This window comes from Nomascus leucogenys, chromosome 13 (assembly GCF_006542625.1).
Source record: "Nomascus leucogenys isolate Asia chromosome 13, Asia_NLE_v1, whole genome shotgun sequence".
In the NCBI taxonomy this organism is placed as follows: Eukaryota; Metazoa; Chordata; class Mammalia; order Primates; family Hylobatidae; genus Nomascus; species Nomascus leucogenys.
This window is the reverse complement of record NC_044393.1, coordinates 89,415,982-89,440,235: the sequence shown is the minus strand read 5'-3', so window position 1 is coordinate 89,440,235 and position 24,254 is coordinate 89,415,982. Positions and strand designations below refer to the sequence as shown.

Genomic DNA, 24,254 nt, shown 5'->3' with positions numbered 1-24,254 from the left:
CAGTAGAAAGCAGCAGAAGCGCTGGGGAGACAGAAAAGTGAAAGGGGAGAAGAGTACACTTCATCCTCCCGCTCCTAGCCCGAAGTCCTGCCTTCTCCAGGAGTCAAGAGTCAGTGAAAACAATGGTGCTGGTTTTCCTGAGAGTCAGCAGCTACGACCTGTGGTGTGAGTCAAGGGAGAAGTGTGGCCCATCCAGACTGGGAGGATTAGGGGTGAGCGGCAAGTCCACGCTGGAGTCTAAAGCGCCACTGGGGCAACACTATGGTGTCCTGGCTACCTTTGGTTTCAGAGGCGGCCTCTTTGGTGGGTGCGACTGGCTTTGCAAACATCTTAGCAAGTGCAGTGGGTCTTTTCACTTGGACCCTGGGCCATAAGAACGGGGCTGGAGTCCTGGGGGAGGCCGTTCAGGGCACTCTCCCCATATAGGTGCAGGCTGTTGCGGGCGATCAGCTCCTTGGCCATAAGCACGAAGACTTCGTCTATGTTCTTGGACTCCTTGGCAGATGTCTCCAAAACGGCCAGGAGGCCGTACTTCTCAGCCAGCGTGCAGGCATCCTCGAACAGGACGTGCCGCTTTTCCCAGAGGTCACATTTATTTCCTGGAAGGAAAAGATAAGCCGATATTCCATTGAGTAACTTAATCTGGTTTCTTTCAAAATGAACTTTACAAATAACATTTTAGTTCTTCAATAGGCATGCATGCATTCATTCACAAATGATAATTGAGGGCACATTTTTTTGTTTCTTTTTTTTTTTTTTTTGAGACGGAGTTTCACTCTTGTCGCCCAGGCTGGAGTGCAATGGTACAGTCTTGGCTCATTGCAACCTCCGTCTCCTGGGTTCAAGCGATTCTCCTGCCTCAGCCTCCCAAGTAACTGGAATTACAGGCACCTGCCACCACACCCGGCTAGTTTTGTATTTTTAGTAGAGAAGGGGTTTTGCCATATTGGCCAGGCTGGTCTCGAACTCCTGACCTCAGGTGATCACCTGCTTCGGCCTCCGAAAGTGCTGGGATTACAGGCATGAGCCACCACACCCAGCCCTTGCTCCTCTTTTTACTCTCTTTTTCTCCCTCTCAAACAGCAGAGTGTTGGATGCTGTGTGAGATGGAGCTCATTTAGCTGAGTAGACTGTGATCAGGATTTACTGGATTGGAGGTGCATAATGGAAGACTTTGTTTTTTTTTTTTTTTTTTTTTTTTTTTTGAGATGGAGTCTCACTCTGTCACCCAGGCTGGAGTGCAGTGGTGCAGTCTTAGCTCACTGCTACCTTTGCCTCCCAGGTTCAAACGATTCTCATGCCTCAGACTCCCGAGTAGCTGAGATTACAGGCCAATACCACCACGCCTGGCTAATTTTTGTATTTTTAGTAGAGACAGGGTTTCACCATGTTGACCAGGCTGGTCTTGAACTCCTGTCCTCCAGTGATCTGCCCACCTTGGCCTCCCAAAGTGCTGGGATTATAGGCATGAACCACCACGCCTGGCCTGAAGGACTTTCTGAGAAAGCTATAATTTACCTACAACAAAAGTTTGCCTTTGATTTCCCTGAGGCAAGAATCTAAAGATAAAATTACTTTCCCACAGGATTCGTTCTACCAAACATCAAGATTTATTATAAAACTGTAGTAATTAAGACAAGCTAGACTATTGTTTCTCAACCTGGTTTTCATTCCTGTCCCCACAGGAGCCTCTGTAGATATTTTTTTCTGTAATTCCCCTTTCTTCTATAAAACATGTTTAAACATTTTATTTTGAAACAATTATAGCTATACGGGAAGTCATTATATATGTGTATATATATATAGGTGTATATATATATATATACACACACACACATACACACATACACACATACACACACACACACACACACACACACACATATATATACACAGAGAGAGAGAGAGAGCGAGAGGTCCAGTTTACCCTTCACCCAGTTTCCCCCAATGGTAATATCTTATATAACTATAGCACATTATCAATACCAGGAAGTTGACATTGGTGCTATCCACAGACTTTAATCAGATTTCTTGTCATGAGGCCGGGCATGGTGGCTCATGCCTGTAATCCCTGCACTTTGGGAAGCCGAGGTGGGTGGATCACCTGAGGTCAGGAGTTCGAGACCAGCCTGGTCAACATGGCAAAACCCCATCTCTACTAAAAATACAAAATTAGCTGGGTGTGGTGGTGCATGCCTATAGTCCCAGCTACTCGGGAGGCTGAAGCAGGAGAATCACCTGAACCCAGGAGGCAGAGGTTGCAGTGAGCTGAGATCGCACCATTGCACTCCAGCCTGGGCGACAACAGCGAAACGCCATCTCAAAAAAAAAAAAAAATTTCTCAGCCAGGCACAGTGGCTCACGCCTGCAATCCCTGCACTATGGGAAGCCAAGGCGGGTGGATCACCTGAGATCAGGAATTCGAGACCATCCTGGCCAACATGGCGAAACCCCGTCTCTACTAAAAATACAAAAAATTAGCTGGGTGTGGTGGCACGCACCTGTAATCCCAGCTACTCAGGAGGCTGAGGCAGGAGAATTACTTGAACCCAGGAGGTGGAGGTTGCAGTGAACTAAGATTGTGCCACTGCACTCCAGCCTGGGCAACAAGAGTAAAATTCTGTCATTAAAAAAAAAAAAGTTTCTTGTCATAAATGAATAAATGTCCCAAGCACTTATTTGTGTGTATGTTTATAATTATACACAATCTGATCACATGCGTAGGTTCCTTTAACCACCACCACAGTCAAAGCGCTGAACAGTTCTATTCTCACAAAGCTCTCTTTCATGCTATTCCTTTATAACTCTCACTACCCCCGGTCCTCCGCCCCTGCTAACCACCAATCTATTCTAGTTCCAGAATATTATATAAATGGATTCATATATGTAACCTTTTGAGATTGTCTTTTTTCACTCAGCATAATTCCTTTGAGATCCATTCAAGTTGTTGAATAAATCAGTAGTTTGTTTTCTGCATACCACTAGTAGTTTTTATTGCTGAGTAGTATTCCATAGTATGCATGGACCAACATTTGTGTTTTTTTTTTTTTTGAAATGTAGTCTCTCTCTGTTACCCAGGCTGGAGTACAGTGGCACCATCTTGGCTCACTGCAACTTCTGCCTCCCAGGTTCAAGCAATTCTCCTGCCTCAGCCTCCTGAGTAGCTGGGACTCCAGGCACACCCCACCATGCCCAGCTAATTTTTGTATTTTTAGTAGAGACGGAGCTTCACCATGTTGGCCAGGCTGGCCTTGAACTCCCGACCTCATATGATCTGCCCACCTTGGCTTCCCAAAATGTTGGGATTACAGGTGTGAGCCACCACGCCCAGCCAAGGACCAATATTTGTTTAACCATCCACCTTATTTATTTATTTATTTGAGCAGAGCGTTGCTCTGTCGCCCAGGCTGGAGTGCAGTGGTGCTGTCTTGGCTCACTGCAACCTCCGCCTCCCAGGTTCAAGAGATTCTCCTACCTCAGCTTCTCGAGTAACTGGGATTACAGGCATGCACCACCATGCCTGGCTAATTTTTGTATTTTTAGTAGAGACAGGATTTCACCATGTTAACCAGGCTGGTCTTGAACTCCTGACCTCAAGTGATCCACCCGCCTCGGCCTCCCAAAGTGCTGGGATTACAGGCGTGAGCCACTGTGCCTGGCCTTTATTTATTCATCTTTTTTGAGACAGGGTCTTGTCCTGTCACCTGGGCTGGAGTGCAGCGGCATGATCATAGCTCACTGCAGCGTTAACGTTCTAGGCTCAAGCAGTCAACCTCTCAAATAACTAGGACTACAGACATGCACCACCACCCATGGCTAATTTTTTTTTTTTTTTGGTGATAGGGTCCCACTTTGTTGCCCAGGCTGGAGTGCAGTGGAGTGATCTTGGCCTATGAAAATTTAATACCACAGATGCACTGTGTATGGCCCTTTGGAGGGCCATAAACCGTTGTAATATTGAGGATATTTTCACTCCCAAGAGCATAAATGAACTAGATCAATGGAGAGGAAAAACAGCTCAGAAACAAACTCATGTATAAATGTGTACTCTACAAAAAGATGGTGCCACAGAGCAGTGGAAAAGGTTGCCTGTTTTTTTTGAGACAGCATCTCACTCTGTTGCCCAGGCTGGAGTGCAGTGGCATGATCTCGGCTCACTGCAGCCTCCACTTCCCAGGTTCAAGTGATTCTTCTGCCTCCACCTCCCAAGTAGCTGGGATTACAGGTACCAACCACCACGCCCAGCTAATTTTTGTATTTTTCTAGTAGAGATGGGGTTTTACCATGTTGGCCAGGCTGGTCTTGAACTCCTGACTTCAGGTGATCAGCCCACCTCGGCCTCCCAAAGTGTTAGGATTACAGGCGTGAGCCACCATGCCTGGCCAAGGTTGCCTTTTTAGTAAATGGTACTGAGACAATTAGATCTTTATACAGAAAAATTTTGGACCCATACCTTTCACCATACACAAAAAATCAATTACAGGTAGATCTAAATGTAAAAGGCAGAGTAATGATAATAATTAATCAATTAAACTTTAAAAGATAATGTAATCTTGATTTCAATTAAGAAAAAATTTCCTAAATAGGACACAGGAAGCAATCATTATTAAAGAAAAGATAAAAAAAAAAAGAAAAGATCAATAGATTGAAATATATTAAAATTAACAATGTCTGTTCATCAAAATACACCATCAAGAGATGAAAAGGCTGGGTATAGTGGTTCATGCCTGTAAACCCAGTGGTTTGGGAAGCTGAGGCAAGAGGATCACTTGAGCCCAGGAATTCAAGACCAGCCTGGGCAATACAACAAGACCCCACCTCTACAAAACATAATAAAACACTAGCTGGGGCTGGGCATGGTGGCTCACACCTGTAATCTCAGCACTTTGGGAGGCTGAGGCTGGTGGATCACTTGAGGCCAGGAGTTTGAGATCAGCTTGGCCAACATGGTGAAACCTCATCTTTACTCATAATATAAAAATTAGCTGAGTGTAGTGGCACGTGCCTGTAATCCCAGCTACTTGGGAGGCTGAGGCATGAGAATCGTTGAACCCAGGAGGTAGAGGTTGCAGTGAGACGAGATCGGGCCACTGCACCCCAGCCTGGATCACAGATCAAGACTCTGTCTCAAAAAACAAAACAAAACAACCTAACTGGACATGTTGGAATGCGCCTGTCGTCCCAGCTACTTGAAAGATTGAGGCAGGAGGATTGCTTCAGCCCAGGAGTTCAAAGCTGCCATAAGCTAGGATGGCACTATTGTACTCCAGCCTGGTGACAGAGTTAGACCCTATCTACAAAAAAATAAAACATAAAAGGCCGGGCGTGGTGGCTCATGCCTGTAATCCCAGCACTTTGGGAGGCCGAGGCAGGTGGATCATGAGGTCAGGGGTTCGAGACCAGCCTGACCAACATGGTGAAACCCCGTCTCTATTAAAAATACAAAAATTAGCTGGGCGTGGTGGTGGGCGCCTATAATCCCAGCTACTCAGGAGGCTGAGCCAGGAGAATTGCTTGAACCCAGGAGGCAAAGGTTGCAGTGAGCTAAGATCGCGCCACTGCACTCCAACCTGGGCAACAGAGCAAGACTCAGTCTCAAAAAAATAAAAGTAGAATAAAAAATAAAAAAACCAAAATATTCCTTCCTTCAGGTATTTTTAAGAAGAGAGAGGGAAAAGTCACTCCACAGGGTGGAAGATGATGTTTGCAACATATGTAACTGACAAAGGGCTGGGGCCTCCTTCAAGAGAACCTAGTGCAGGGAATGCAGGTGACAGACAGCCCAGCAGGACCCTAGTGCAGCGCCCTAGTGGGGATAGCACCCCATTCCCTGTACCATGAGGGCACTCACGCACATCCATGCTGCAGGATGCAGGATTCGATTCCTCTATCAGGCAACCTTGGCTTTTGAGCACCCCATTGCCTGAAAAATAAACTTTGTTTGAATTGTGCTTAGTCTAAGACTCTTCCTACCTACCAAGCCGTTCTTCCTCCGTTCTGTCCTTCCCAGGGGCAGGTCTACATCTCATAGAAGACTCCCTGCCTCCTTCTGCTCCTTCTTCTTCTTCTTCTTTTTTTTTTTTTTTTTTGAGACGGAGTCTCACTCTGTTGCCCAGGCTGGAGTGCAGTGGCGCAATCTCAGCTCACTGCAACCTCTGCCTTCTGGGTTCAAGCGATTCTCCTGGCTCAGCCTCCTGAGTAGCTGAGATTACAGGTGCCCCCACCACGCCCAGCTATTTTTTGTATTTTTAGTAGAGACGGGGTTTCACCATGTTGGCCAGGCTGGTCTCGAACTCCTGACTTCAGGTGATCCACCTGCCTCGGCCTCCCAAAGTGCTGGGATTACAGGCATAAGCCACCGTGCCCAGCCCTGCTCCTTCTTCTTTATCCCTCGCAGCTGTTTCTCCCAATAAATCTCTTGCATGTCTATCTCATCCTGTCCCAACATCTGCTTCCTGGAGGACCCACACTGACACAGACTCATTTTCAGAAGCTATAAGCTACTCTTAGGAATTGACAAGAAAAAGATAACAAACAGAAAAATGGGCCTTGGACTTGAAAAGTATTTCACAACAGAGGATATCCAAATAGCTAACAAACATCTGAAAAGGTGTTCAATCCCGTCAATAAACAGGGAAATGCAAATGAAAAACGGTAGTGATCTCATGACACACTTCTCAGGATGCATGGAAGTAAAAGGACTAATAGCACCAAACGTTGGTGAGGATGTAGAACAACGGAAACCCACACACACTGCTGATGGGAGTACAGACTAGAACGACCACTCTGGCAAGTGGTTTGGGATTATCTAGAGCTGCATGACCATGCGATTTTGCTCCTGGGTATTACTCGACAGAGATGTGTGCCCATCGGCATCAATAAACATATACCAGAATGTTCAGAGCAGCAATTTTCCTAGTTGCCCCAAACTAGAAACAACTCAAATGCCCATTGCCAAGGTAACAGAGAAATACTCTGTAGGGTGTTCTTGCAAAGGAATAGTATACGAATTATACAAAAGAATAGATTACAGCCACATGCAACAATGGATGAAACTCATAAACAATATTGAGGGAAAGAAACTTAGGCAAAAAGGTATGATTTTGTTTATATATAACGTACAAAACAATAGCAAAACAAGACGAGGCACAGTGGCTCACACCTGTAATCCCAGCACTTTGGGAGGCTGAGGTGGGTGAGTTCAAGACCAGCCTGGCCAACATAGTAAAACACATCTGTACTAAAAATACAAAAATTAGCTGGGCATGGTGGCATATGCCTGTAATCCCAGCTACTTGGGAGGCTGAGGCATGAGAATCACTTGAATCTGGGAGGTGGAGTTTGCAGTGAGCCGAGATCATGCCACTGCACTCCAGCCTGGGCAATGGAGTGAGACTTCATCTCAAAAAAAAAAAAAAAAACCCACAAAACAAACGAAAAAACCCACCAAAACAAAACTGCAGTATTTAGGGATGTGGGCTTAGGTAGTAGAATGATTAAAAAAAGAAAAAAGCAAAGAAGTGTTTCTCATAAAAGCACTTGCCTTTGGGGCAGAAGGAGTGTGGAGTAATGAAGTGAAAGCTGGTGGGGGTGAAGAGTGGGCTGGCAATATTCTTTTTTTTTTTTTTTTTGAGACAGGGTCTCGCTGTGGCACCCAGGCTGTAGTGCAGTGTTGTGATCACAGCTCACTGCAGACTCTACCTCCTGAGCTAAAGCAATCCTCCCAATTCAGCCTCCTGCGTAGCTGGGACTACAGGCGCATGCCATCACGCCCAGCTAATTTGTAACTTTTTTGTAGAGATTGGGTCTCCCTATGTTGCTCAGGCTGGTCCCACCTCTGTCTCCCAAAGTGTTGGGATTACAGGTGTGAGCCCATACCCAGTCAATATTCTCTGTCTTTTTTTTTAAGAGACGGAGTCTCTGTCACCCAGGCTGGAGTAAAGTGGCACAATCTTGGCTTACCGCAACCTCTGCCTCCCGGTTTCAAGCAATTCTTCTGCCTCAGCCTCCCGAGTAGCTGGGACTACATACAGGTGCATGCTGCCACGCCCGGCTAATTTTTTTTTTTTTTATTTTTTTTTTATTTTAGCAGAGACTGAGTTTCACCGTGTTGCCCAGGCTGGTCTCCAACTCCTGAGCTCAGGCAATCCGCCCGCCTCAGCCTCCCAAAGTGCTAGGACTACAGGCATGAGCCACCGCACCTGGCCAGTATTCTCTGTCTTGACCCAGCTGGTGTTTGCTCAGCTGTTCCCTCTGAGATAAATCAATGTGTACTTTTCTTTATATACATTAATATGTCCCAATAAAAAAGATTTTGAAAATCTTTTCCCATAGTCACTGTCACCAACCTGCTCAGTGTCAAAGCTGGACTTAGATCATAATGATCCCCAAAGAAGTTTAAATCCAAGACCATTTTCAGCAGACATTAGCACATTTGAGTGCTACAGTAGGCTAGGAAAGGGGGCCCGTGGAGACCAGGCTCTAGCCTCAGGCAGCTGTCAGTGCTAAAAGGGTCTTTGCAGGTGTGATTAATTTGAGGATCTTGAGATGGGGGGGATTATTCTGGACTAGCTGGGCAGGCCCTGAACGCAATCGCAAGTAACCTTACAAGGGGGAGGTAGAGGGAGACTTGATCCCACACAGGGAGAAGGTGATGTGAAGGCAGAGGCACACAGAGCCAAAGATTGCACCAGAAGCCAGAGGAGGCGAGGGACAGAGTCTCCCCTATAGCGTCCAGAGGGGCACGGCCCTGCTGACACCTCCATTTCAGCCCTGCAGGACTGATTTCAGACTTGTGGCCTCCAGGACAGTGGGAGGACACACCTGTTGTTTTCAGCCCTCAGCTTGTGGCAGTTGGTTACGGCAGCCACAGGAAGCTCGTATAGCATGCACCTTCAAGAGAACCATGCGTGTGTTTTTAGCTGGTGAGCCCGAAACTCAGGGCTGAGCTCTGCTTCTAGAAGAAAGGAATGAGAGTCCCTGGTGGAGGAAGGGATGTGGTGGGAAAAGGAAGCCCTGCAGCCAGGAATCTGATTTACTCCCTGCTTCCTGCTCCATCTGTGGATTTGACTTCTTTTTTTTTTTTTTTTTTTTTTAAAGATACGGTCTCCATCTGTTACCTAGGCTGGAGCACAGTGGCTCAATCATAGCTCACTGCAGCCTTGAACTCCCAGCCTCAAGCAATGTGCCCACCTCAGTCTCCAGAGTAGCTGAGACTATAGGCGTACACCACTGAGTCTAGCTAATTTTTTTTTTTTTTTTTTTTTTTTTTTTTTTTGAGACAGAGTCTTGCTCTGTCACCCAGGCTGGAGTGCAGTGGTGCGATCTCGGCTCACTGCAGCCTCTGCCTCCTAGGTTCAAATGATTCTTGTGCCTCAGCCTCCCGAGTAGCTGGGGCTACAGGCACTCGCCACCACACCTGGCTGATTTTTTTTTTTTTTTTTTTTTGTATTTTTGGTAGAGACGGTTTCACCATGTTGGCCAGGCTGGTCTCAAACTCCTGACCTCAAGCGATCCACCTGCGTTGGCCTCCCAAAGTGCTGGGATTACAGTTGTGAGCCACTGGGCCCACCTTAATTTTTTATTTTTTGTAGAGATGGAGGTCTCACTATGTTGCCTGGGCTGATCTCAAGCTCCTGGCATCAAGCAATCTTCCCACCTCAACTTCCCAAAGTGCTGGGATTTATAGGTGTGAGCCACGGCGCCCAGCTGGATTCTAATTTTTATGACCTGCTCCTTCCACCTGCTCCTCTACCACAACAGATGAACAGTGCTGATGTCCACGGTTCCGCCTTCCAAAAGCCAGGGCTGCACACTCCCGGGTGAGCCAGGTGCCTGGAGGAAGGGAAAGGATCTGAAGTTTGCTAAGTGAACGGTGACAGATGGCCCTGCCCCAAGGAAGGGCTTCATTTTGTTAGGGAGGCAAGAGAGACACAGAGAACATTAAATGGCCAGACAAGAGTGTACCAATCCAAGACAGCAATAGAATAACATACACTATGGACCAGGTGAGCTGCATGAGTTGTTTGTAGTACAAGTATACAACCCCCAAATCCCCCCAACTCTGAAACTCCACTCCTGAGCAGCTGTAACCAGTGCATTTCTTGATAATTCATTGGACAGTAAAATCTGAGCTAAACTAGCCATTTGAAGTTTTTTGTTATTTATTTATTTATTTATTTATTTATTTTTGAGACAGAGTTTTGTTCTTGTTGCCCAGGCTGGAGTGCAATGGTGTGATCTCGGCTCACTGCAACATCCACCTCCTGGGTTCAAGTGATTCTCCTGCCTCAGCCTTCTGAGTAGCTGGGATTACAGGTGCCCGCCGCCAAGCCCAGCTAGTAAAGAGAGGGTTTCTCCATGTTGGTCAGGCTGTTCTCCAATTCCCGACCTCAGGTGATCTGCCCGCCTTGGCCTCCCAAAGTGCTAGGATTACAGACATAAGCCACTGCACCCAGCTGTTTGTTTTAAAAATAAATATGGGGTCTTGCTATGTTGCCCAGGCTGGTGTTGAACTCCTGGCCTTAAGCAATCCCCCACCTCAGCCTCCCAAAGTGCTGGGATTACTGACATGAGCCACTGCACCTGGCTTGAATAATTTTTTTTTTTTTTTTTGAGATAGAGTCTTGCTCTGTCACCCAGGTTGGAGTGCAGTGGTATGATCTCAGCTCACTGCAACCTCCGCCTCCCGGGTTCAAGTGAGTCTCCTGCCTCAGCCTCCCAAGTAGCTGGGACTCCAGGTGTGTGCCACCACATCTGGCTAATTTTTGTATTTTTATTAGAGACGGGGTTTCATCATGTTGGTCAGGCTGGTCTTGAACTCCTGATCTCGTGATCCACCTGCCTTGGCCTCCCAAAGTGCTGAGATTACAGGCGTGGGCCACCACGCCTAGCATTGAAGATTTTATTCAACCTGCTCTGTATGACTATTTATACTTCTGACTACATAAATAGTAATGTATTTGGCCATGGGGCATTGGCCTAGACCCTGCTGAGGGTGTTATATAACACAGAGTACATTTTTCTAAAATCTGACAAATTCTGAACTCTGAAATATTTGGCCCTGAGGGTTTTTGTTGAGCGATTGTGGACCTGTAATATAACAGGACTTTAAGTGGAAGGTTTGGCTGAGATCTTTAGAGGGACAAATATCAGATGTTGAAGAAAGTTATGAGACAGAGCATCCAGGATAAACTACAAAAAAGGATGGCTCCCTGCAATCCCAGCACTTTGGGAGGCAAGGTGGGTGGATTACTTGAGGTCAGGAGTTTGAGACCAGTCTGGCCAACATGGTGAAACCCTGTCTCTACTAAAAATACAAAAATTAGCCGGGCGTGATGGCAGGTGCCTGTAATCCCAGCTGCTTGGGAGGCTGAGACAGGAGAATCACTTGAACCTGGGTGGTGGAGGTTGCAGTGAGCCGAGATTGCGCCACTGCACTCCAGCCTGGGCGACAGAGCAAGGACCTTCTCAAAAAAAAAAAGAAAAAAAAAAAAAAAAGAGGTCAGGTCCCATGGAGTGAGGGTGGGAGAAAGATGGGAAGCCAGCCACCCCCAGAAGAAAGCAGGGCTGGGACCTGAAGTACCTTGTGAACCATGCTCAGGAATATGTACATCATTCTAAGGGAAATGGGGGCCTCTGAGGTTTTACATGGGGACATTAGGGGGAGCTGGGCCCCCTGTGGCCAGCTAGAGGAGAACAGCTGTACAAATCAACATGCAATCAACCCCTGACACCAGGGTCATTCCTGTGCTGATGAAGTGGCTTCAAGGAGCTAGGGATAAACTTCTGAGACAGAAAGAAGGACCTGTATGAGGCAATGTGTGCAGGGACACTTCCGTGAGGGATGACACGAATTTTTCTGGATTCAGGCAGGGAGGTCACGAACAGAAAACAGGAAGGCTGCTGTGTCAGCCCTCTGGCATGGACACCTTATAAACTGGGAGACTGGGACACTCCACATCATCTTTGGGGGCATTTCTAGAACCAAGGAAGAAGTGAGGCAGAGATGGTTGTTATGAAAGACAGACTAGGGTATAAATACCAAGCAAACATTCTGAGATTCCTGGAAATCCTGCAACATCCTGGCATCTGTCACCCTTCTCTGATGCCTCTGTTTCACAGAGTGATTAAAGATGGAGCTGGCTAGAGGAGAGGCAGCCGGGAGCCTGTGGGCTGGAGACAGGGAGCTGCCTTCAGAGATAGCACAGAGGGGCCGGGGGTGGTGGCTCATGCCTGTAATCCCAGCACTTTGGGAGGCTGAGTTGGGCGGATCACCTGAGGTCAGAAGTTCGAGACCAGCCTGGCCAACATGGTGAAATCCTGTCTCTACTAAAACAAAAATTAGCTGAGTGTGGTGGTGGGAGCCTGCAATCCCAGCTACTTGGGAGCCTGAGGCAGGAGAATTGCTTGAACCTGAGAGGCGGAGATTGCAGTGAGTCGAGGTTGCGCCACTGCACTCCAGCCTAGGCAACAGAGTAAGATTCCGTCTCAAAAAAAGAGAGAAGGTAGCGCAGAGGGAGGCACCTGAGGTTGGGCAGCTTCCCACTCAGCCCTGAGGAAGAGAACTGCCTCCATTGTGTCCTGGAGATGTATGACCTTAATACAAAGGTGGATCTGGTCCACATTCCTGGGGAAACCGCAAGTAGCTTAGAACTGCTTCATTCCCAAGTGAGATGCGTGCATTCCGCCCTTCTCTGGGAGCCATCATTGCTGGGTTTCCTTTTGTCCCTGGAGGGCATGGGCTGCACCTGCCTGTCCACCCCGGCCGTTCGTATGCCATAGCACAGCTCTCCCATCTTTGCTCTACTAGGACATAACAGTTTCCTTTTATTATTTATTTATTTATTTATTTTTTAAGAGACCAGGTTTTGCTTTCTCACCCAGGCTGGAGTGCAGTGGTATGATCACAGCTCACTGCAGCCTCAAATTCCTGGGCTCAAGTGATTCCCCCCACCCCAACCTCCCAAGTAGCTGGGACTATAGGACTGTGCCACTACATCTCACTATTTTGTTTTGTTTTAGTTTTTGCAGAGATGAGGTCTCACTATGTTGACCAGGATGGTCTCAAGCTATCCTCCCGCCTCAGCTTCCCAAAGTGCTGGGATTACAGGCATGAACCACCATGCCTGGCCCAAAGACATTCATCACAGAAATAGAAAAGATTATCCTAAAATTTATATGGAACCATGAAAGACTCAGAATAGTCAAAGCTACCCTGAGCAAAAAGAACCAACCTAGAGGAATCACATTGCCTGACTTCAAATTATACTACAGAACTATAGTAACCAAAACAGTGTGGTACTGATAAAAACAGACACATAGACCAATGGAACAGAATCCAGAATCCAGAAATAAATCCATACATCTACAGTAAAGTCATTTTCGACAAAGGTGCTAAGAACATATGTTGGGGAAAGGACAGTCTCTTCAATAAGTGGTGCTGGGAAAACTGGATACCCATATGGAGTACAATGGTACAATCTCAGCTTACTGTAACCTCTGCCTGCTGGGCTCAAGCAATCCTCCCACCTCAGCCTCCTGAGTAGCTGGGACTGCAGGTGTGCACCACCACACTCAGCTAATTTTTTTTTATTTTTTGTAGAGACGAGGTTTTGCCATGTTGCCTAGGCTGGTCTTGAACTCCTGGGCTCAAGCAGTTTACCTGCCTCGCCCTCCAAAGTGCTGGGATTACAGGCATGAGCCACCGCGCCCCATCTAGTTTATGTATTTTAATGTAAATTATTGGAAAACACTTAGAAATTGCCTTTTCTTTTTTTCTTTTTAAGAACCCACTTGTACCCAATAAATAGATATATCGACTAGATACCCATAAAAAATTAAAAAACAAAACTCACCTGTTCTCTCTGCAGTAGAGATTGTCAAAAATAAAAATAAAGGGCCAGGCACAGTGGCTCATGCCTGTAATCCCAGCACATTGGGAGGGCCAGGCAGGAGGATCACTTGAGCCCAGGAGTTCAAGACCAGCCTGGGCAACATGGCAAAACCCCGTCTTTACAAAAAATTTTTTAAAAAATGGGCTGGGCATGGTGGCATCCAGCTTAAAGGCACTTTCTGAGGCCCTATCCATCACTTACACTTTTTTTTTTTTTCGACAGAGTGTTGCTCTGTCACCCAGGCTGAAGTGCAATGGCACGATCTCGACTCACTGCAACCTCTGCCTTCTGGGTTCAAGCGATTCTCCTGCCTCAGCCTCCCGAGTAGCTGGGACTACAGGCGCCCACCACTACGCCTGGCTAATTTTTTTGTATTTTTAGTAGAGACAAGGTTTCACCGTGTTAGCCAGGATGGTCTTCATCTCCTGACCTCGTGATCCGCCCATCTCAGCCTCCCAAAGTGCTGGGATTACAGGCGTGAGCCACCGTGCCCGGCTGCATCACTTACACTTTTAAGATTTCATTTTCCACTGCCATTAGAAACACGCAGAAAGCTGAGCATCCTCAGAGGAGAGTAAACAAAAGTTAAAAACTTCAAAAATGCCATACCAATCAGCATAATGACCAAATTTGCAGCTCCATATTTCTCTATCTCATGAATCCAGTGAGGGATGGACTCGAACGTAGACCGCCGGGTGAGGTCATAGGCGATGATGGCCGCGTGGGCACTGCGGTAGTAGCTTTGGGTGATGGTGCGGAAGCGCTCCTGGCCGGCTGTGTCCCACACCTGCATCTAGAGAAGGACAGGAAGGAGAGTCCAAATCAGGGGTTCCCACAGGTAATGGGAACTCCTTCACCTACATCATCTTAAAAAACACAGTTTCTGGTTCTCACTTCTAGATATTCAGACCCAGTAGATCTGGGGTGGGACCCAGGAATCTATTCTTTCAGTCGCTCCCTGGATGACTTGGATATCCTCCTTGGTTGGGGAACGACCATCTAAGACAAACTTGTCCAACCTGCAACCCACGGGACACATTTGGCCCAGGACAACTTTGAATGCAGCTCAACATACATTTTTAAACTTTCTTAAAATACTATGAGGTTTTTTGCAATATTTATTTATTTATTTATTTATTTATTTTAGCTCATCAGGTATCATTAGTGTTAGTGTAATTTATGTGTGGCCCAAGACAATTCTTTTTCCAACATGGCCCAGGGGAACCAGAAGCTTGGACAAGTCTGATTTAAGGGATGCTGCTGTCAGAGAGGTGGACCTTTTTTTTTTTTTTTTTTTTTGAAACGGAGACTCGCTTTGTCACCCAGGCTGGAGTGCAGTGGCGCCATCTCAGCTCACTGCAAGCTCTGCCTCCTGGGTTCACGTCATTCTCCTGCCTCAGCCTCTTGAGTAGCTGGGACTACAGGCACCCGCCACCACGCCCGGCTAATTTTTTTGGTATTTTTTAGCAGAGACAGGGTTTCACCGTGTTAGCCAGGATGCTCTCGATCTCCTGACCTTGTGATCTGCCTGCCTCGGCCTCCCAAAGTGCTGAGATTACAGGCGTGAGCCACTGTGCCCGGCCGAGAGGTGGACCTATTTTATCCTGGGGTCTTGTGTTCTTTGCCTTTTCACCTGACTCATCACTTGGTCCAGATTTGGGGGCTCACCTTTTGAGTCTGCCCATGGATCTGAATACTGGGAAAGGTGATAATATTGGCCGAACTGTTTTGATTTTAAAGGAACACTCAAGCTGTTCATGTTTGGAATGTCCTCACAATAATACCTCCCAAATTAGCCACCCAAGCGGCAGCACCAGTTCACACAGCCTCTCACAGTGTCTGAGGGTAACAATTTCTTCATATCCTCATACTATTTATATAAAATTTATTTTTTAGAGAAAGTTTGCAAACATACACCAAAGCTAGAGATAATAGAAAAATGAGGCTGGGTGCAGTGGCTCATGCCTGTGATCCCAGCACTTTGGGAGGCTGAGTGGTGGATCACTTAAGCTCAGGGGTTTGAGACCAGCCTGGGCAACATGGTGAAACCCCATCTCTGTGAAAAATACAAAAATTAGCTGGGCATGGTGGTGCATGCCTGTAGTCCTAACTACTTGAGGCAGGAGGATCCCTTGAGCACAGGAGGTCAAGGCTATAGGGAGCTGAGATCATGCACCACTGCCCTCCATCTGGGCAACAAAGTGAGACTGTGTCTCAAAAAAATAAAAAAAGAACCCTCATACACCTAACATCCAGATTCAATAATTAATGAGATTTTGTTACTTGCTTCATCTAGCACTTTCTATTGATTTCTTTGAGGTATTTTTTAATTTTTAAAATTTTTATTTATTATTTTATCTTTTTGAGACAGAGTCTTGCTCTGACTCCCAGGCTGGAGTGCAATGGTATGATCTCGGCTCACTGCAACCTCTGCCTCCTGGGTTCAAGTAATTTTCATGCCTCAAGCCTCCTGAGCAGCTGGGATTACAGGCATGAGCCACCACGCTCGGTTAATTTTTTGTATTTTTAGTAGAGACGGGGTTTTCCCACGTTGGCCAGGCTGGTCTTGAACTCCTGACCCGGGGTGATCTGCCTGCCTCGGCCTCCAAAAGTGCTGGGATTACAGGTGTGAGCCACCATGCCTGGCAGTTTATGTCATTTTTGAGTACATAGAAAATTTGACCTCTTTTTCAGACAGAGTCTCACTCTGTCACCTAGGCTGGAGTGCAGTGGTATGATCTTGGCTCACTGTAACCTGTGCCTCCCAGGTTTGAGAGATTCTCCTGCCTCAGCCTCCTGAGTAGCTGGGATTACAGGCGCCCGCCACCATGCCTGGCTAATTTTTGTATTTTTAGTAGAGAGGGAGTTTTACCATGTTGGCCAGGCTGGTCTTGAACTCCTGACCTTAAGTGATCCACCCGCCTTGGCCTCCCAAAGTTCTGGGATTACAGGTGTGAGCCATCTTGCCTGGCCACTAGAAAATTTGACCTTTTAAGGCCAGGTATGGTGGCTCACGCCTGTAATCCCAGCACTTTGGGAGGGTGAAGTGGGAGGATTGTTTGAGCCCAGGAGTTTAAGACTGGCCTGAGCAACACAGGAAAATCCTGTCTCTACAACAAATTTTAAAAATGAGTTGGGCATGGTGGGGTGCACCTGTGGTCCCAGCTGTTCAGGAGGCTGAGGTGAGAGGATCGCTTGAGTCAGGGAGATGGAGGCTGGAGTGAGCTGTGATTGTGCCACTGCACTTCAGCCTGGGTGACAGAGCAAGACCCTGTCTCAGGCTGGGTGTGGTGGCTCACATCTGTAATCCCAGCACTTTGGGAGGTAGAGGCAGGTGGATCACTTGAGGTCAGGAGTTTCAGACCAGTCTGGCCAACATAGTGAAACCCCATCTCTACTAAAAATACAAAACTTAGCCCAGTGTGGTGGTGTGCACCTGTGAATCCAGCTACTTGGAATGCTGAGGCATGAGAATTGCTTGAGCCCAGGAGGCGGAGATTGCAGTGAGCTGAAATTGTGCTCCTGCACTCCAGCCTGAGTGATGGAGTGAGACTCTGCTTCAGAAAAACAAAAACAAAAAGCCCTGTCTATACCCCCCACCCCCCAAAAAAGCAAATTTGACCTTTATATAGTTAGAGAAATGTATAAATTGACCTTCATAGTTAGATTCAGCAGTATTTTCCTTATTGACTTCTTGGTTCGTGTCTCATTTAAAGCCTGATTTTCCCATTCCATGATGAGAAAACAAATACTCCCATGTTTTCTTCTACTATTTGTATGATTTCATGTTTTGTACTGAAATCTTTTATTGCTCAGACATGTGCTTTGTTGTTGAGAATTCTGGCTAAAAAAGGTGGAACCAGCCAGGCGTAGTGGCTCACACTTGTAATCCCAACACTCTGGGAGGCCGAGGTGGGTGGATCATGAGGTCAGGAGATCGAAACCATCCTGGCTAACACGATGAAACCCCGTCTCTACTAAAAATACAAAACAAAAAACAAACAAAAAAAAAAACACAAAAAATTAGCCGGGCATGGTGGTGGGCGCCTGTAGTCCCTGTTACTTGGGAGGCTGAGGCAGGAGGCTGAAGCAGGAGAATGGCATGAACCCGGGAGGTGGAGCTTGCAGTGAGCCGAGATCGTGCCACTGCACTCCAGCCTGGGCAACGGAGTGAGACTCCGTCTCAAGGAAAAAAAAAAAAAAAAAAAAAGGTGGAACCAGTTCCGTCCCGGTGCCCTCTGACCTTCACTTTTTTGCCGTCAATATCAAGGGAGCGCACGGTAAAGTCCACTCCGATCGTGTTCTGCTGTGTCTCAGTGTAGACTCCAGACTTGAAATGCTGTACCACACACGTCTTCCCCACATTGGAATCCCCAATGAGGATAATCTTGAACAAATAGTCAAAGTTCTCATCTGCTGCCCTGGCTGAGCTGGAGAAGTGCATGGTTCTTGCCACCTAGAACAGAGCTAGGAAGAAAGGATGGAATTCAGCACCTGGAACTGGGGATCCAGTACAAGACAAGACGAAGGGAGGTCATTACCTTCACAGCACTACCGGGGGGGGGGGGGGGGGGGGGGGGGGGGGGGGGGGGGAGCGAATGCCACTATAGTGACAAAAAAAAAAAAAAAAAAAAAAAAAAAAAAAAAAAAAAAAAAAAAAAAAAAAAAAAAAAAAAAAAAAAAAAAAAAAAAACTTACAGCACTACATCCTTGTGAGAGGACGATGCTAACTATTCTAGTCAGGCACAGAGGAGTTACCCCCATAAGCTGACATCTGCCCTACGTGTGTTGATCTTACTTTAGGGGTGCTCTTGGAATAAAGAGGTTCTACTGCCATTCTCTGGTGGGTCCAGTGGATGGTCAATACCATCAGATAAAAGCAGTGATATATCCTAGGCCTGGAGACGAGGTGCCACATGCTCCATCAGAGTGCCTGGAGAGCAGGAGGATGGCAGAAGAAATGCCCACAGCAGTGACTCACCTGCCATTGGAGGTCCCACCAGTGTCAATTTCACCTGGGGAGAAAGACTCCCAACTGCTATAAGACTGACCATCCAGGCTGGGCACGGTGGCTCATGCCTGTAATCCCAGCGCTTCGGGAGGCCAAGGTGGTCGGATCACCTGAGGTTGGGAGTTTGAGACCAGCCTGACCAACATGGAGAAACCCCATGTCTACTAAAAATACAAAATTAGCTGGGTGTGGTGGCGCATGCCTATAATCTCAGCTATTCCAGAGGCTGAGGCAGGAGAATCACTTGAACCCGGGAGGTGGAAGTTGCAGTGACCCGAAATCATGCCTTTGCACTCCAGCCTGGGCAACAAGAGCGAAACTCCACCTCAAAAAAAAAAAAAAAAAAAACAAAAAACAAAAAACTACTGACCATCCAGGTAGCCAGCAATGAGGACTGATAAGAGGTGATTGGTAAGTCAGCTTGGGGAAGAGTGACATGACCTTTTTGTTCTGTTTGGAGCCTAATTTTTTTGACCAGGAAATTAGGATTTTGAGAATATTCAAAATTAAAACCACAGCTATAATGTTATGGCATATTTTACCAAAGGCTGGTTATGGCATATTTTACCAAATGTTTTTTTTTCTTTTTTTTTTTCAAGACAGAGTCTCGCTCTGTCCTCCAGGCTAGAATGCAATAGCATGATCTCAGCTCACTGCAACCTCTGCCTTCCAGTTCAAACAATTCTCCCACCTCAACCTCCTGAGTAGCTGGGACTACAGACCTGCACTACCACACCCAGGTAATTTTTGTATTTTTAGTAGAGATGGGGTTTCACCATATTGGTCAGGCTGGTCTCGAATGCCTGACCTCAAGTGATTTACCTGCCTCAGTCTCCCAAAGTGCTGGGATTACAGGCCTGAGCCGCCACACACCGCCAGAAAATTAAGGTTTCTAATGACAGTATTTCACAAACTAAGTGATTATCAGAATTATCTGGGAGTATCATTGAAAAGTATAGATTTCCTTCTTTTTTTTTTTTTTTTTTTTTTGTTTTTTTTTTTTTTGAGACAGAGTTTCACTCTTCTTGCCCAGGCTGGAGTGCAATGGTGTGGTCTCGGTTCACTACAACCTCTGCCTCTCGGGTTCAAGCGATTCTCTTGCCTCAGCCTCCCAAGTAGCTGGGATTACAGGCGCCTGCCACCATGCCTGGCTAATTTTTGTATGTTTAGTCGATACAGGGTTTCGCCATGTTGGCCAGGCTGGTTAGGAACTCCTGACCTCAGGTGATCTGCCCGCCTTGGCCTCCCAAAGTGTTGGGACTACAGGCATGAGCTACCGTGCCCGGCTGGAAAATAAAGGTTTCTAATGACAGTGTTTCACAAACTAACTGATTATCAGAATTATCTGGGAATATCATTGAAAAAATATATTTTTGGAGGTCATCCCAGACTTGCTAAACATATTTTACCTTGTTCTTTTAAAACTTATTTCTTAGTATCCTCTTTTTTTTTTTTTTGTTTTTTGAGACAGGCTAGAGTGCAGTGGTACGATCTCAAAACTGCACTGGGCCAGGTTTTGTGTTTTGTGTTTTTAACTTTAAAATATGTTTAGTGCACCAGGCTGCAGTCACTCATGCCTGTAATCGTAGCACTTTGGCAGGCCGAGGCAGAAGGATCACTTGACGCCAGGAGGTTGAAAGTAGTCTGGGCAATATAATGAGACCCCCTGCCTTCCGCCCACGCCCCCACCCGCCCATCTCTATTAAAATAATAAGAAATAGGCCAGGTGCAGTGGCTCACACCTGTAATCCAAGCAATTTGGGAGGCTGAGGCAGGCGGATCACTTGAGGTCAGGAGTTCAAGATCAGCCTGGCCAACATGGTAAAACCCCATCTCTACTAAAAATACAAAAAATTAGCCAGGCGTGGTGGCATACACCTGTAATCCCAGCTACTTGGGAGGCTAAGGAAGGAGAATGGCTTGAACCCAGAGGGCAGAGGTTGCAGTGAGCCGAGATCGCACCATTGCAGGCCAGCCTGGGCAACAAGAGCGAAACTCTATTTCAAAAAACAAACAAACAAACAAAAACACAAAACCAAAAACCTCTGTCTCTCTTCCCTCCCCTCCCCTCCCCTCTTGCTCTGTCTCTTCCCCAGGTGATTCTGATGATGAGCCAGGTTTGGAAAACACCAATCGACCAAGTCACCTACCTGAAACTTTACTCCCACCATCAGCATCCCTGGCTTAAATGTCCACCTGTGCTTAAATATCTCTGATCACAAGGAACTGACTACCTCCTGAAAAATTTCCATTTTGCACTGGGCAGCTCTCACTTCTGTGGATTGACATCTCCCTCCGTGAGGTTTCCATCTGTCTAGCTCAATGCTATCCTTACTCTGCCAAGACACATCACATTCCTGTTCCACATGACAGCCCATCAGATATTTGAAGCAGCAAGAATATCCCCCCAAGGAGAATATCCCCATCCTCTTTAACTGTTCTTCATGAGAGTGTGTTTGGACTCCTCATCCAATTGCTCTAAAAGTAACTGAAACCTGATCCCACTTAATGATTACATTTGATGTGCTGCAAATTGCTCCTGCCTTGTGACATCCTTCTTCACCTCTCCGTTTTACTCTGGTTTTCTCTAAAGTCATAGACAAGGGCAGTCTGTCTCATCACACAAGGTAAAATGCACTCAAATGTCCAATCCGCATGCAAAAACGCAGGGCTTTCAGGCGATGAAGAAGGACCCCATACCTCTCTTGGACCTCTCTGAAATCACATATGGGTAGATGACCCAGCAAACAACAGACACAATGAAACCACTTTTTTCCTGTCTGACTTTTCAACTAAAGACAGCCATTCCACTTCCGGTGTCTTGGTCTTATCACTGTAACTTGAGCTGAGACTTTACTTCCACGTCTCCCCCCACCCTCCGGAGTCCTCAGGGTTTCCTCGAAAGCCCCCTTCCATTTAGCCTACAAGCCTTGCTGGGAGGCACAGGCAGCGTTCACCCCAATGATGGCCTCCCGCCGGCATCCCGCAGCCTTCGCCTTCCTGGTTCACCTGTCGCTTACCTGTCTCTCTCTCTCACCTCTGCTGGTCAGCAGGTAATGTTTTCTCTTTCTTCTGGTTTTGCTTTTCAGCCCCCAGTGCCCCCTTCTTCCTCCTGCCTCGCTGCTTGGTGGGAAGTGTAGTTCTGGCCCCAGGTGTCGGGTTTGGCGTCCTGAGAAAGTGAAAGGAAAGTGCAATCCCCTCCCACCTACCCTGAGTCCGGAGCTGCCTCAGGGTACAAAGCGCCAGGTGAGAGTGGCCAGCACAGGGCAGGGCGCAGAGCCGGCTTTCTCACCAGCCTTCTCCCGCCTAGCGGAAAGCCCTCACAGGAAGGAACAGCCAGTGAATTAAACCAGCGGCGGCCCATAGGATGCTGCCCCTGCTCCTTTCTTCTACTTTACCTTCTCTTGTGGGCTCTTGCGTCCTTTGCTCTCAATTTGTCCTGGTGTCCCTTGTTAGGAAACAATTTCAGAATGTATCTCATGTAGTAACAGTGACTGTTTTGCAAAATGTTTGGGTCAGTTGTACATATGCATATTGTACCGGGTGATGTAAAAAAAAATTTTTTTTTTTTTTTTTTTTTGGAGACAAGGTCTCACTCTCACCCAGGCTGAAGTGCAGTGGCACCATCATGGCTCACTACAGCCTCAACCTCCCGGGCTCAAGCAATCCTCCTGCCTCAGCCTCCTGAATATCTGGGACTACAGCTGGCCTGAGGGTTGTTAGTTGAGATAACAGCAACTAAAGGAGGATATAGATCTTAAGTAATTTATTTTATTATATATACATATTTTTTAGAGACAGGGTCTTGCTCTGTGGCCCAGGCTGGAGTGCAGAGGCGTGATCATGGCTCACTGCAGCCACAACATCCCACTTCATCCTCCCAAGTAGCTGGGACTACAGTCATACACCACCATGCCCTGCTAATTATTTATTTTTTTTAGAGATGGGATCTCCCTATGTTGCCCATGATGGTTTGAAACTCCTGGGTTTGGCCAGGCGTGGTGGCTTGTGCCTGTGATCCCAGCACTTTGGGAGGCTGAGGCGGGCAGATCACCTGAGGTCAGGAGTTCAAGACCAGCCTGTCCAACATGGCAAAACCCCATTTCTACTAAAAATACAAAAATTAGCCAGGTGTGGTGGTGAGCCTATAATCCCAGCTACTCTGGCAGGAGAATCGCTTGAGCCTGGGAGGTGGAGGTTGCAGTGAGCCAAGGTCGCGCCACTGCACTCCAGCCTGGGTGACAGAGTGAGACTCCGTCTCAAAAAAAAAAGAAAAAAAGAAAAGAAACTCCTGGGCTCAAGTGATCCTCCTGCCTTGGCTTCCCAAAGTGCTGGGATTACAAGGCATGAAACCATCGTGCCTGGCCAGATTGTAAATAATTTAAGTCTTTGTTTTGTAGATCTGAATATCTTTTTGTGAGGAGTCAGAGAAAGGAGATGATGCAAAGAGAAGGAAGCAAAAACAAAACTAAAAGAACTTTGAAGGTATATGAGAAGAAAAAGCTGAAAAAAAAATGTCTCCCTCACTCCCTCAAAAATTCTACCATAGAGCAAAGGTTAACATCCAGAAAACCTCAAGTTTATCAGTCCCAGATGCTGGCAGTAGAAGCATAAAGCTGAGGTGAATTTTCCTTACTATTTTTTCCCCCAGAGTCTAGAACAGTAACTGCCTCTCAATATCTATCACAGGGACCAGATTTTCTCCACTACATAGGATGTGATATGTAGGCAGTTAAATGGCATTGTAGACACAATAAGCAAAACTGAAATAGAGACACCCTGTTTTGATAAAATATTTACATCGGTGTCCTGTTTCCAAACTGTGGGCTGAGACCTATAAATGAGTCACGAAATCAATCTTTGCGGGTTGCAACCAGCATTTTCACAAGAAGGGATTAGGAAACAACTTCAGAATGTATCTTGTGTAGTAACACTGACTACTGTTTTGCAAATGGTTTGGGTCAGTTGTACACGTGCATATTGTACAGGGTGATGTAAAAAAAAATGTTTTTTTTGAGACAGGGTCTTGCTCTGTCTCCCAGGCTGAAGTGCAGTGGCACCATCATGGCTCACTGCAGCCTCAACCTCCTGGGCTCAAGCAATCTTCCTGCCTCAGCCTCCTGTATATCTGGGACTACAGGTGTGCACCATCATGCCCAGCTATTTATTTCATTTTTCTGTAGAGCCAGGGCCTCACTTTGTTACCCAGACTGGTCTCGAACTCCTGGGATCAAGCAATCCTCCGACGTCAGCCTCCCAAGGTGCTGGGATAACAGGCGTGGGCCACCGTGCCCAGCCTGAAGTGTCTTTTTTACTGTAAGCTGGGGTCCGCGACGTTTGAGAAGCAT

General features: G+C 46.8%; 1 protein-coding gene across 1 annotated transcript; it reads right to left on the bottom strand.

The window, feature by feature from the left end:
- Window positions 1-230: 230 nt before the first annotated feature.
- RAB19 (RAB19, member RAS oncogene family) lies at window positions 231-18,407 on the bottom strand. Its single transcript, XM_030826003.1, has 3 exons — window positions 18,139-18,407; window positions 14,505-14,688; window positions 231-599 (listed from the first exon to the last, which is right to left on the bottom strand). The coding sequence occupies exons 1-3, from the start codon at window positions 18,337-18,339 to the stop codon at window positions 331-333; spliced, it is 654 nt and encodes a 217-aa protein (XP_030681863.1). The 5' UTR covers window positions 18,340-18,407; the 3' UTR covers window positions 231-330.
- Window positions 18,408-24,254: the final 5,847 nt, after the last annotated feature.